At 44.4% G+C, this 13,365-nt stretch overlaps 1 protein-coding gene across 2 annotated transcripts in view; it reads left to right on the plus strand.

Moving 5' to 3' along the window:
• ME3 (malic enzyme 3) overlaps positions 1-13,365 on the plus strand; it is a 130,602-nt gene that overhangs the window by 101,993 nt on the left and 15,244 nt on the right. For both annotated transcript variants that reach the window (XM_021382357.1, XM_021382368.1), the window contains exon 7: positions 12,897-13,006. In XM_021382357.1, the coding sequence (XP_021238032.1) occupies positions 12,897-13,006 (110 nt within the window). The remainder of the gene's footprint in view (positions 1-12,896; positions 13,007-13,365) is intronic.

Here is a 13,365-nt window from a genome sequence, read left to right on the forward strand (position 1 = left end):
ATGAGCGAGGTTGGAAAAGACCTACAAGATCACCTAGTCCAACCATCCACCTACCACCAACAACCCCACTAAACTATGTCTCCCAATGCTATATCCAAACGTTTCTTGAACACCTCCAGGGATGGTGACTCAACCACCTCCCTGGGCAGCCCGTTCCAGCGCCTGACTACTCTTTCAGAAAAGTAGTATTTCCTAATGTCCAGCCTAAATCTCCCCTGGCGCAACTTGAAGCCATTCCCCCTCGTCCTGTCACTAGTTACAAGAGAGAAGAGGCCGACCCCCAGCTCACTACAACCTCCCTTCAGGCAGTTATAGAGAGCGACGAGGTCTCCCCTGAGCCTCCTCTTCTCCAGACTGAACAATCCCAGCTCCCTCAGCCGCTGTCTTTCCTTCACGTGTCTTTCCTTCACGGCCAAAGGAGTTTTGTTTGATCTTCCCTCGTTCTGTCTTTCCAGCTGGCTGCATGTGTGTATTCCTGCATAAATGCAAGGGAGTGGGTGGTACACGTGTCATCAACACTCAGGTCATCAAGTCTCCCTTGAGGTGGGAAGCAGAATACTCAGTATCTAATGACAGCCCCTTCCCATCCACTGAGAAGCACATCTTTACGTACGACCTGACTGCCCAGCTGGAGGGATGTAGGGAACAGCGGCTGCAGTGCTGAGTACCATCAGTCACAGCTGATGAACTGAATTTTGAGAGATGAGCACGTCATGGAGAATTTTGGCTTCTTGATGTGGTAGCCCCATGCAGCATTTTGCTGCACACTGGGCACGTGCAGTGCTGCAGTTAGGATGGGAGCATCTCCTCTGCTGCTCAGCAGCATGATGTAGACATGTCCCATATGATGGGAATGATTGGCAGGCCAGTACATCTTCCCTCCCAGCTGCAGATGCCCCACAGACTGTGCAAAAACGCTTCCCTTCAGCCCGTGCTATAGCTGTGAATGTAAACACAGCCACACAGCCCTGCCCACTGCATGCAGAATACCCAAGGATGCCTGCAGTGGAGAGAATGTTGTGCTTGTACTCCAGTTTATTGTTTCTATTTGATAAGAAAGCTTGAGTTAAATGTCAGTTCATTACAGTGTGGTTTCACATCAGAAACTTGTGCATTATCCGGGGGAAAGAATTCTCGGAGGCTCAAAAACTGGTAAAATGCAACTGAGAAATCATAGGAGGCTCTAGAAGAAGGGAAGTTCTAAGAGTTGTCAGGATTGAGTTGTGTTTCTTTTTTTTTTCCTTTGTTTTTCTTGTTGGTTTTTTGGTTGGTTGGTTGGTTTGTTTTCTGTTTTGACTGATCCATCAGGGAAACGGCCCCGCTTCTTTTGCCCAGGGGAGACCACAGGGGTACTGCAGTGTCATTGCTGGTGTTGGAATGGGAATGATGGAACGAGGACCCAGGTTGTGGTCTCAGCCATCATAAATTCATCTGAGATTTACAGTGGTGATGTTATATGCTACCGTGATGTCGGGGACAGGGCCAGCTGTTATTTTCCTGTGTTTAGTTTACAAGAGCTAATCTCCATGCTGAAAGGAGAAGACGGCCACAAAACAGTGAGCTCCTCTCTTGTGAGGAGGTGATGTCATGTCTAATCCTTTCATCCAAATACTGGCAATCGAATTCCTGGGGCCTCTGTTTTATTGTAGCCTGCTTCCATGTATGAAGAAACCTGTGAGTATGAACTGTTTTGCTCTTCAGTCTGCTCTGATTGCATGTGCAAGTCGATGATACCACACGCAAGTTCAGTTGTTTGGGATCCAGTTATATCTTTCCTCCTTCTCTTTTGGATTGCCGCAAACCTCTTGCAATCTGGAAGTCTCCTTTGCAGCTTGATGTTCATGAAGAAATTCTGACTGTTTTCTGAGGGTACTTCAGCTTCTCACAGAAACCATTTGTCAGTTCCTTTGCAGGAGTGCCTCCCACACTGCCAAATCACTGCTGGCTCAAGGGACGTTGGTCACTGATGTGGAATGTGTCCAAGCCCACAAGAAAGCCAGGGCATTGAAGATTTACTGTCCAAATGGAATAGTAATATTAAGCAGATGTCAAATTTCTAGAGCTGGAGACCCCTACAGTCAGCTCCTAGTCTCATTACAGCCACCTTATAATGAAACCAGGAGTGCGTCAGAGGCTTCAGAATTAGCACTTACAGAATAATGAAATAAAGTTTGGCTTCTGGGCAATTTTAGAAAGAAAAGCCCTTTCTGAAACACCTGGATAAATTTCTGCATGGTGCCTAAATCTCCATTCATTACCATTTCACTTAAAATGCATAAGATGACTGAGCTCTCTAGTAACAGCTCCAAATTGTGCATTTTGCCCCTCTTGGGAGGCAACCACATGCAAACTTTGGCCCATTGAGCCTACTCTCTGACTGAATGAAACAGCTTGGCAAAATTGCTGATCTCTTCCAATGAGTAATAGGCTTTGTAGGAGAATATACACTACTTCTGTTTTCCAGTTCTCAGTTACCATGGTAAAGGGTAAGTCAGTCTCATTCTTGAACTGGCACATTTTTGTAGGATGGAATAGCTGTTCACCCATAGTGTCCAAGGATTACATCAGAGTAACCCACAAAATTTCTGAGGCCTGCATATATGAGGTTCAACAATTCCAAGTGCAAGGTCTTGCACCTGGGTTGCGGCAACCCCCAGTTCAGTATAAGCTGAGGGATGTAAAGATGGAGCACAGCGCTGTCAAAAAGGCCTTGGGGGAACTGGTGGTTGGGAAGATGGACATGAACCAGCAATGTGCCCTTGCAGCCCAGAAAGCCAACTGTATCCTGGGCTGCATCCAAAGCAACGTGGCCAGCAGGGCAAGGGAGGTGATCCTGCCCCTCTGCTCTGCACTGTGAGGCTTCACCTGGAGTACTGTGTCCAGATGTGGAGTCCTCAGTAGAGGAGAGACATGAAGCTATTGGAACACGTCCAGAGGAGGGCCACAAAAATTTAGATTGGATATAAGGAAGAAGTTTTTACAGTAAGGGTGGTGCAGCACTGGCACAGGTTGCCCAGAGAAATGGTGGATGCCCCAGCCCTGGAGACACTCAAGGTCAGGCTGGACCAAGCTCTGAGTATCTGATGGAGCTGTAGGTGTCCTTGTTCATTGCAGGGGGGTTGGACTAGATGGCCTTTAAGGGCCCCTTCCAATTCAAACGATTCTATGACATATGAGCAAGGTTGAAATCAATACTCTGTGGGAGATGCTGTTGTGCTGGGGCCTTTCCAGTCACTCCGGTAGTTCCGTCATACAGGAGCAGTGCAGCTTGGTGACTCCAAGTGGCAGGAGGTGATGACAGATGTCCTGTTCCCGGCTCCCAGCTCCATTTTGGATGGTGGCCTAGGCCACGCACTGATGGATGCTGAGCACATAGCCTGAGGCTGAGAGGCACCACACTCCAGAAGCCTCATTAAGCTGTCATAACTCCACTCCTGTTTCTTTTCCCATCAGTGCTCATTAACAGGGTGACCAGCAAGACAGAAGTTTTCTCTTTTATCAGCCTCTGCCACATGGCCAAGCACAGAAGACATCAGGAGATCATGCGCTCAGCTTCTCAAAATGGGAGAAGAAAGAGACGATAGCTCTGCTGAGTTCATTTTTCCTTGTGTTTGTTTTATACCTGATTCTTTTTGTCCAGTCACTCCCCGGTAGTTTTCCTCACAAACACACTCTCAGGTCAGTTGTGCTCTCCAACAGGCAGAGCATGCTCCACAGCAGGCCACCTCTGTTTGGGCAGCTCTGCAGGACTGTGCATCACAAATTCACCAGCACCTTTCAGAAACAAAATCACCTGTTCCCCTGTGTTATTTATTCAGGTGCTGTAGTTAACTTGGTTAACTGATCCTGAAACACTGAGGTCTGTAGGCACCAGTGGCCTTCACAAAGCCCTTCACATTGCCAACACCTGACATCCCTCAGCTGCTGTGCGTCTGCCAGGAGACCCACACACTGTCCCCAGTGCCCTGGCAGAGCTGATGGCGTGGACCAACTCCAGCCGTCATGGAGGAGGCAGTGGATATTCTTCTTGTCAATCTGCCCCGGATGCAACAGCCAGGGGGAGGCTGACACCATCCAGAAATGATGGTGATGGGAAGAGCCACCCCTGCTGTCCCAGCCTGGTGTGGATGAACTCATCAGCCATCTCCTGTTATCTGCTTTTAGCCGCCAGATGATATTTAATGTCAAAGAAAAATATTTAGATTTTGTTAGCTTGATTTGCTACTACTGACCAACTACTGAGCTGCAGGCATGCTGCTGTGGGATCCCTGCTGTAACAAACTTCATACCTGGCCTGTAAATCCTTTGAGATAATGCAGTTATGGGTGTTGGAAAGCCGCCTGCCTTAGGCTTTCTGTGATTTTTCACCACAGCTGGCTTAGAAAGATGTAACTGGAGAAGATCTCTTTGGGCTCCATTCTTTGTTGTCTCCCAGACACTGCTGCTTGCCAGCTCACACCCAGTCCCCAAGAAGCCTTGTGCCTCCAGCTGCAGTCTTTTCTCAGACCCAGTGCAAGGACCACAAGGTTGTTTTGCATAAAAGCACAGAAGTGGCATGGCAGCCCTTAGTGCTGCTCTCAGTGCTTGGAAGCTGTGAGACGTGCTCTGCAAAGGGTGGGTTGGTTTTTTTGTTGCATTAAGGACTATAATGAATGTTAGCTTTGATTTTTCGAGAGTTTTTTTCCAAGAGCTTTGTGATTGAGCTTGGCACGGCCTTGCTCCGTATTCTGTATCTAACAGTAGCTGATAGCAGGTGCCCAGGGATACAGCTAAGAGCAGGCATGCATGCAATAGTACATCCTTGGCATACTCACCAGCTTCCAGTAATCCGAGAGTCAGGGATTTCCTGCTATCTTCATGCTTCAAGGGTCACTTCCATTGATTTAGCACTCACCGAATCCACAGCAGGCTCTGTGCCTCAGAGCATGTTGGCTGTCTTTATGTTGGCAGAAAAACCTAATGAGACTCCTACCTGATGTTAGAACTATTGTACAGCCTAAGGAGATAGTTCCTGTTGGATTTGTGATGCAGGTCCCTTGAGTGGAATTTCTAAACCCAGGACCTAGAGCTCTAAACATTATATTGGCTGCAAAAATTGGCCTAATTTTGCCAAACTGCCATCTGTAGGCTCATGTTCTAGCATAAAATCAACCACGTTTTTGTCTCACAGTGCTAACTGTCGTAACTGCTTCATCTGTGGTAACTATCATGGCTTCGTAATGTGGATCCAGCTTCATGACTTCTTAATGTGGTCCAGCTTTCACTGTGCTGTCATTAACCTGGCAGTCCACGAACCTGACTCGTGTTGTTTCCATTTCAAAACAAAATAACAGATAAGATTGTGTTTTCTAATTTATCTCTTCATCTCTCCTTTTACCACAATTAGAACTATGTGATGAGTGATATAACTGGTGCTATTAAATCACAGCACAGTATCGACTGAGAGTTTCAGAACTAGAAGGTCAACTTTTATTTTAATTCACCAACATTTTAGTTTTCATTTTAATGTTTTAAAAGGGAAAACTTCTCTTCATCTAAGCTATGTGGAAATCTTAAAGTGAAGGGCTTTTTTTGATGTTAAGTGTACTATCTACGGTTTGCAGACCACAGGCAGACAAGCTCCCCCTGAATCAACAGAGCACTGCCTGGCCCTACGCCTCCAAGTAGTAAACCTATCTCTCTGTTGTCTCTTTACTGTTCTGGGTTTCCTCTTCCTGGCCAGAAACACATGCAAATATGCAAACACTGCAATCCTGAAGTGAGATTTCCCAGACATGAATGACACTAGAAAAGGCTGAGCCTTCTGGGACGTGCTTATAGTTTGAACCCACTGCAGCGCTGCCACTAGAGAGGAGGAATGGCAAGAATGATCACGGTCACTGCAGCATTTTACATGGGATGAATAATACTTTATCCTTCTAAGCCTCTTACCTTGGCACCAGTGTTCATTTATATAGGACTTCTGTTGCCATCCCTAATTCTAATATAGATAAAAGCATATCTTGTTCTGTCAAGGACAACCTTGGAATTATATGGGACAGGAGTCTAGTATTCTACCATTCTGTTTGTGAAAACTCATTTTGCAAAGATTTTATGGACATGACTTGCTTTTCCTCTCTCTGGATGCCCCCATTTCTACATGTTTGGGGCATGCTCAAGGCAGTCCCTGTAACACTGCAGAGGTACAGGGATGCTTCCTATTCATTCCCAAGGACAATCATAGAATCACAGAATCATTAAGGTTGGAAAAGACCTCTAAGATCATCTGGTCCAACCACCCATCTACCTCCAATATTGCCTGTTCTGAGTGCCCGGGGAGGTGGTGGAGTCACGGTCCCTGGAGATTTTCAAGGAAACATGGCAGTGAGGGGCATGGGTCAGTGGGCATGATGGTGACAGGGCAGTGGTTGGACTAGATGATCTTAGTGGTCTTTCCAACCTCCATGATTCCGTGATTCTGTAATTACTTCCCAAGCATGATTTTCTTCTGATGATGGGCTCTTTTACAGACAATTTCAGTTTTCTTGTAAATCAGAACTTCGGTTGCTGGTATATCGAGCAGCAGTAAAAAAATGTCAAAGACATTTTATGAAGATACTTTGGGCTCACTTCTGCCTAGTTTTATATGAAACTATGAGTAGTAGTTGTATTGCATCAAAGCAGAAGCCTTATGTCATGAATGAGTGAAAGCAGTGCTATAAAACAGTAAGCTCAGACAGGGATTGGAACGTCCTGCCTTGTGAGTCTTTCCGCAAAGGAACTGGAACTGCTTAGAAATAACTTTGTATGTGTATATATGTACGTATGCATGTTGGAATGTCTTATACTCCCTGTTCACAGTGAACAAAAATGCCCTTTTTGTACTGGTTGGCAAAGGTGCTGCACAGGTCATGGGGCCACCCTTGAAGTTCTGACTTGAGCAATTCAATCAGATGCTTCTCAAACTGTAACTGCTGCAGCCTCACAGTTTTTCTCCTCTGTGACCTCATGGCTTATAATGGGGCTGGATGAACTCAAAGAGGTGCCTACACATGAGGATGAAAGAAACAAGCTGCATAATGAGATTGTTCTCTTGAATAATGAAGCTAAAAGCAAGGTCTTCAGGAAAACATCTGCCTCCCACTTCTGGGATTCATGCTCTTTTGTTCCAGACTTCGTGCTCATTCAAGGGAGATGTGTGTCAACCACTACAGGGGATACAGATTTTACTAACAGAATCTTTCGAGTGAACATAGCTCAGAGATTCAGCATAGCTGTAGGTGCATCGTAGCAGTACCAGAACAGTGCAGGGATAAACAAAGCAGGAATCCTGTGCTTGCTTGTTTTCCAGGAAATGGAATAACTTCCCAATAAACAGTTTCAGATGGTAATTTTTACAGTAAGATTGTACCACTGCATGTGCTTAGCTCCTGGATTCATGCTTTGTTAGGGTGGCAATCTTTTACCATAATTTTGATCAGTAGTATACTGTTACATCAAAAATCCAGTTTTGTGCAAAATCTACTTGGCAAGGTCTGGAGATCCAGCAGAAATGTTGGAGTGTGTGGGGCCATTTCTCAGTGAGGCTGTTTTCACAGGAAGGTTTTTGCAAAGTATGGGTGAGAAAGCCAGAATTGAGATCACAGTTGTTTATGACACAAAACCTGAGAAGATGCAAACCAATGAGACGGCAACATAATCTTTACTATGAAAGACTTATGATGATCATAGAATCATAGAATCATAGAATTAGCTAGGTTGGAAAAGACCTACAAGATCATCTAGTCCAACCATCCACCTACCACCAATAACCCCACTAAACCATGTTTCTCAACGCTATATCTAAATGTTTCTTGAACACAAGATGATGATGATAATTTTTTTTAATGAGGAAGAATAGACAAAGTACATCTTCTTGTTTCCAATTCTAAAAGGTAGCTAAATGAATTCCAGGGAGAGCAGAGAACAGGTCCTCAGACAGTGCTATGGCAGCCAGCAGTGAAGCAGGAGACACAGTAACTGAAGTAGCTACTGACCTTGTAGTGTCACCAGTTACACCACTCAGTACTGATGCTATTATAGCTGTGACAGAGTGAGGACAGAAGTAAGGAACTGTTTTTAGAGAGGAATTAGACTGAGTGCTTTGTCTGAGAAAAATGTAACACTTAAGGTCTCATTTTTGCTGAAAAATGCATGGGGAAAGGGGTCTCAAGACATCAACCTGGGTAATATGTAGTGCCCATAAAATACTTCACTGTTATAGTATCTCTTGATTCATCCCCAGTATGTCTGAATTCCTTCATGTCAGAGAGGCACAGAAATTAACTGCCCATGCTTCCCTTTCCACAGCTTGAAAATATAAGGATTACTCGTGCCAAGTGGAACTCTTCAGTTTCAGAAGGAAATATAGGACTGCAGAGATCCCAAGGGATCTGCACGCAGGAGCAGATCTGAATCCACAATCAGGAGGTCAAAAACCAAAGCTTTGCTTTTTTGAAAATGGGGGAAAAGAGCTGGGAGATGGCAGAAAGTGGATTGGAGAGGGCACTTGTTGTATTCCAATGTGTGTTGTCACTCTGCAATCCTGATACTGGAGCTTTTCTTTCAGATAAAGGTGTTTGAATACTGATGTCCGAGATACCAAGACAAAGTGATGCTCTAGAGGGAATGAGTTGCTGGGAGTCAGGATCAGACCTGGAGGGAGCCAGCCTTAGCTGGAAAGCATTCAGCCCTGATGTGACCTGCTGCTTTTGGCTTCAGACTCTCCTCAGGCTCTGAACTGGAAGTTAGGAGATGAGTCACTGGTGTTGGTAGAAGTGTGGGAGAACCTATGAAAGCTGGCAACAAACTGAACAGTTTGACCTCAGGAGCCTCTTCCTAATAGAGAGTTTTGCGAGATCTTTCTGCAGAACCACTCCCAGCTGTAGCTACAAAGTTAAGGATGCTTAAATGTGGTAAATGATCTTCAGAAATCCCTGTTCGAACATTCACATTGCAATCACTTTTTCTATGAAGAAGCATCCTGTGCATATGGACAGTGAGCATATTGTAAATGCACAGACATGTCCTACGTGGGGCTGCCTTCAGATCAGAACTCACAATTTAAACAGAACAGAATTTCTTAGCTGGTTAAACAGAAACGTACCTCACTAAAAATGATTCCTCTGTGTAGAAATTATTAATTTGGGTTTCTTAACCGAAATGGCCATTTTTCCAGTGAAACGCAATTCTTTGACAAAATTACCTTCTTCAGATTTCGTTTTAAAAATGTGACAATCGGTGGAGACTGGCTGGGATTCTTCATTCCACCCCAGAGTGCTTCCATGTACCCCAACGGGGACCATGTGGATAACCATATACACATCAGATATAGCAGGGCAATTTCTTTAGAGATAAAGAAACTAATGACAGACTTTGAAGGAAACCAAAACATTGCAGTATAATGCGTGATAAGCCGATGACCCAGGTTTCATGACATATATTTAAGGTCTTCCAAACCAGCAGTGATGATTAGATAACACAGTGAGGGTTATATCTCCTAATTTAGGTGTTTAATGAAGTTAGACATCTAAATTTAAGGTGGTCATCTTAAAATGTATTCACATAGTCTGTGGAGGAAGAAGCATCTCCAGAAGCATTATCATCTTCTACAACTTGCTGCTGGATGTGCCTCTTTCTCTCTGTTGAGAAGTTATCTAGCTGAGCATTACTCAGCCAACTTTTAGCTATGTAAAGGTAGTGAAGGAAATCCCACTCTGCACTGCTTTTTCTTGGCTGAATTCCAGTACAAGCAGCAGCTCTCTGACCACCCTTGCTCTTTGTAGTAACAACTATTCTCCACATTATCTCCCAAGCTGGATGTTTTTATAGCATCGGTGCATATTAAAGCACTTCTGTGCCCCAGTCCTAAGTTGGCTACGATTTAGTTTTGGATGCTACCCAAATATTCCTTGTAGAGTGCTCTGAATTCCTGTGGGATGAGGCAGCTTACACAAGCCTTGAGTTACTGTGCCATGAAGAACAGACAGTAGAACTGACTCACCATGTTGCTACTTAGGAGGATGTTATTGCAAATGGCCCCAACAGTTTTATTCATGCTCCTTGCTAAATTTGTCTTTAGGCCGATCAGGTCATCCTGGAAAAGAGCATTGCACACAGCCACCCAGGTACTGTTAGGTAAGAGCAGTAAGAATGATTCGGCTGATTTCGAAGACAAGGCTCAGTAACTTCACATTTAATTTCAGTGACGCAGAGCAGCACAATTTCTTTAAAATCCTCTCAAAACCCAAGTAAGATGAGTGGTCCGTGAGGACTTGAATTTGAACATCATCCCAAGGTTTTCATCTGTGATTTAATTGGGAGCGTTTCATTTAAAACGTCAGGTCTTAGGGTCTTGCCATGACCAACTTGTAATTTTTATTAATGAAAACTTGAGTTCTCACATTACAAAGCAAGGCTCAAAAATGTGGCTTACGCTTTAAGAGGCTTGGTGGCTGAGAAAAAGAAGATAATCTTCAAAAAACAGCTCAATGAAAAGTTTTTGTATTCCAACACAAGTCCCATCATACTGAGAGGCACGAAGAGAAATGTTTATGGGTCGCCATGCATTCCTGGTGCTCTGCTTAATGAAAACAATCAAAGACAAAATAGATGGAATTCGCTGTGCTGTCGCACACTGCAGACCAGGTATAGGGAGTGAGGAGCGAATTCTCTACTCAAAACAGAAAGTAATTTTCAGATTATTACTCTTATAAAAGTGACTGTAGTCAGGACAACCCACCCACCTCCCCTTAGGCTGTTTGGAGAGCTGGTCATGCACATTCATGCTGGCTGAGGTCACTGATTTTATTCACCAAGCCTTTTTTTTTTTACTTCCTCAATGTAATAAGACATTAGAGAAGTAGTTTCTATGGCAACATAAGTTGCTTAAAGATTTGCTAATGTTTTGCTGTGAGATGTCCGCAGATGTTCTGAATGGTGTGCCTCCTCCCTGTTATCATCCACTAGAAAACTGATTTTCTGAAGTCCTTTTTGTACTGTTTATTCGCACAAAATCCTTGGATATTCAAAGTGTTCATTTTGAGTTCCAAGACTTGACAGAGAGAAGGAGACTTGGGAATCTTCCTACATTGCTTTTCAGAGTGTTGCTTAGCATTTCAGAAGAAATTTTGATACTGGATGACTCCTTAATAACATCCAGAATGTGCAGTGAGGAGGCTTACAGTGCACAAGCATTCTGTTCCTCAGATATTCAGTGCAGCTGGTAGTTAGCAGGAGACTGCAAGTGATTTAAGAGTATCTTGTGAAAAGAAATGAATTTTTTTCAATAGGCACCACTTGATGTTTCTCCTCCCAGGTAACAGCAATAGGACAAGAGGGAATGGCCTTAAGTTGAACCAAGGGGGGTTCAGCTTGGATAGTAGGAAAAATCTCTTCTCAGAGTGCTGAGGACCTGGCACAGGCTGCACAGGGAGGTGGTGGTCACCATCCCTGGAGGTGTTCAAGAACCATGGAGATGTGGCACTGGGGGCCATGGTCAGTGGGCATGGTGGGGGTGGGCTGACTGTTGGACTAGGTGATTTGAGAGGTCTTTTCCAACCTCTGTGATTCTATGACTCTGATTTTGAGCTGTGTAACACAACCTGTCATAGGGTGCAGGAAAGAATTTGTGCTGTTCAGAGTCATAAAACCAACTGGAGCCATTGGGCAGACCCTTTGCAAAATGGCACAAAGACTAGGACTTTTCCTCCTTCAAATATGACAAGCTGGAATTTCCCCATCTTAGTGTCTAGATCCTGCTGAATTACAAAGCTTGTTGGTGCTTTGGAACATCCAAGCCTAAACCTGTGTATCCAGAGCGAGAGGAGGGGTGTAACCACAACAGGGACATTGCTCAGGGCTCTGCTTTTGCTCATGCCAGCACAGAATGCAAGACAAGAAGTTGCTGCCTCACTGGCCAGTATGACTAGTCGTGCTTGTCCATCTGCCCAGAAAACCTTCGCTGAACTCTGACATTGCAGAGTGTGGAGCAAATGTACCTCCTAAAGTAATAGCACACAGTAATCATACTCATCTCAAAAGCAGTTTTTAGCCCCTCTGTGCTCTGTCTCTTTCAGAAGAGGGGAGACCACATACTGAGCATGGCAGCCCATTTATGATGGTACCCAGGTGCTAGGAAGGTCCCCAGACTGCACCAGAGAGAAGTTGAAGTCCGCCTTGGTCACTGTATTTCACTTTAACTGGGAAGAAAAGCACCTGCCCGGGCATGATCTCCCTTGAGGGAGAATTAACTGGAGTGCGGTGTTGAGTTTGAGTGGGAGGGATGTAAGGTGATGCTGCCTCTGCACTGCTGTCAGTCCCAGAGAGGCTCAGAGCCTCAACACAGTGCAGCTATTGAGAGCCCTTCCGCAGGAGTGCAGCCCAGGGGTTGCTAATTGGTGTGTTGCTCCTTCCCTCTGCAAGTCCTACTGTCCACAATGCTTATGTAGGAGCAGAGGATCTATGGGCTGGTTGGATTTTAGTAGCAAAGCTTTCATGCAGCCTAGCATCATGCGAGTGCTGGAAGTGTGTAGATATGGAGCAGTCTGAGTATTTCCCAGTTTTTAGAGACTACATGTTTGCTCTGCTATTACTGGATAATTATGGCAGGTTTGCAATTATTTCCTGCCTTTGGTCTATACGGGTTGCTCGCTCTCACTGAGTGCTGGTTTCCAGTGGAGAGAAATGTGTATTTCTGAGTGCGTGCAAGTTGGACAGAGTGTGATCCTGTTTCATGTCACTGTGGTACATTTCTCATGTTATACTTTCATCTCAGCACTTCAGTCTCTACTGGTTGCATTGTCCTAATAAAAGGTGCACATACTATCCTATGCTGTGGAAATATTTTTATGCATTTTTAACTACCCCTTATCTTGCAGGTATGGTATGAATTGCCTAATCCAGTTTGAAGATTTTGCCAATGCTAATGCATTTCGACTCCTCAACAAATACCGCAACAGATACTGTACGTTCAATGATGATATTCAGGGTGAGTACAGTAGAAAAATGCAAACTTCACCTTCTCATGAGGAAAGTGATTAAGATCACATGAGTGTTTGTTACACAATACTCAGATGTGTGATAAGTTTTAGCATTTACACGTGAGCATTAAAAAAAAAAAAGACAAAAGCAGAGCAGTCCAAGTTGAAAAATGAGTCTCCATTGCATTTGGTAATTTAGTTGTTCTCTGCAGCAATGTTGTTCTGTGGAGAAAATGGATCATGTGCTTCAAGTTGTTAAGGTAATTTCGAGAGCCCCATTAATTTTCTTATAATCTATCTAAAACAATACTGACATTCTAACAGTTACGCAAGCCTTTCAGTTTCCAGGCGGTCATTAGCTGATCCT

This window comes from Numida meleagris, chromosome 1, assembly GCF_002078875.1.
Source record: "Numida meleagris isolate 19003 breed g44 Domestic line chromosome 1, NumMel1.0, whole genome shotgun sequence".
Lineage (NCBI taxonomy): Eukaryota > Metazoa > Chordata > Aves > Galliformes > Numididae > Numida > Numida meleagris.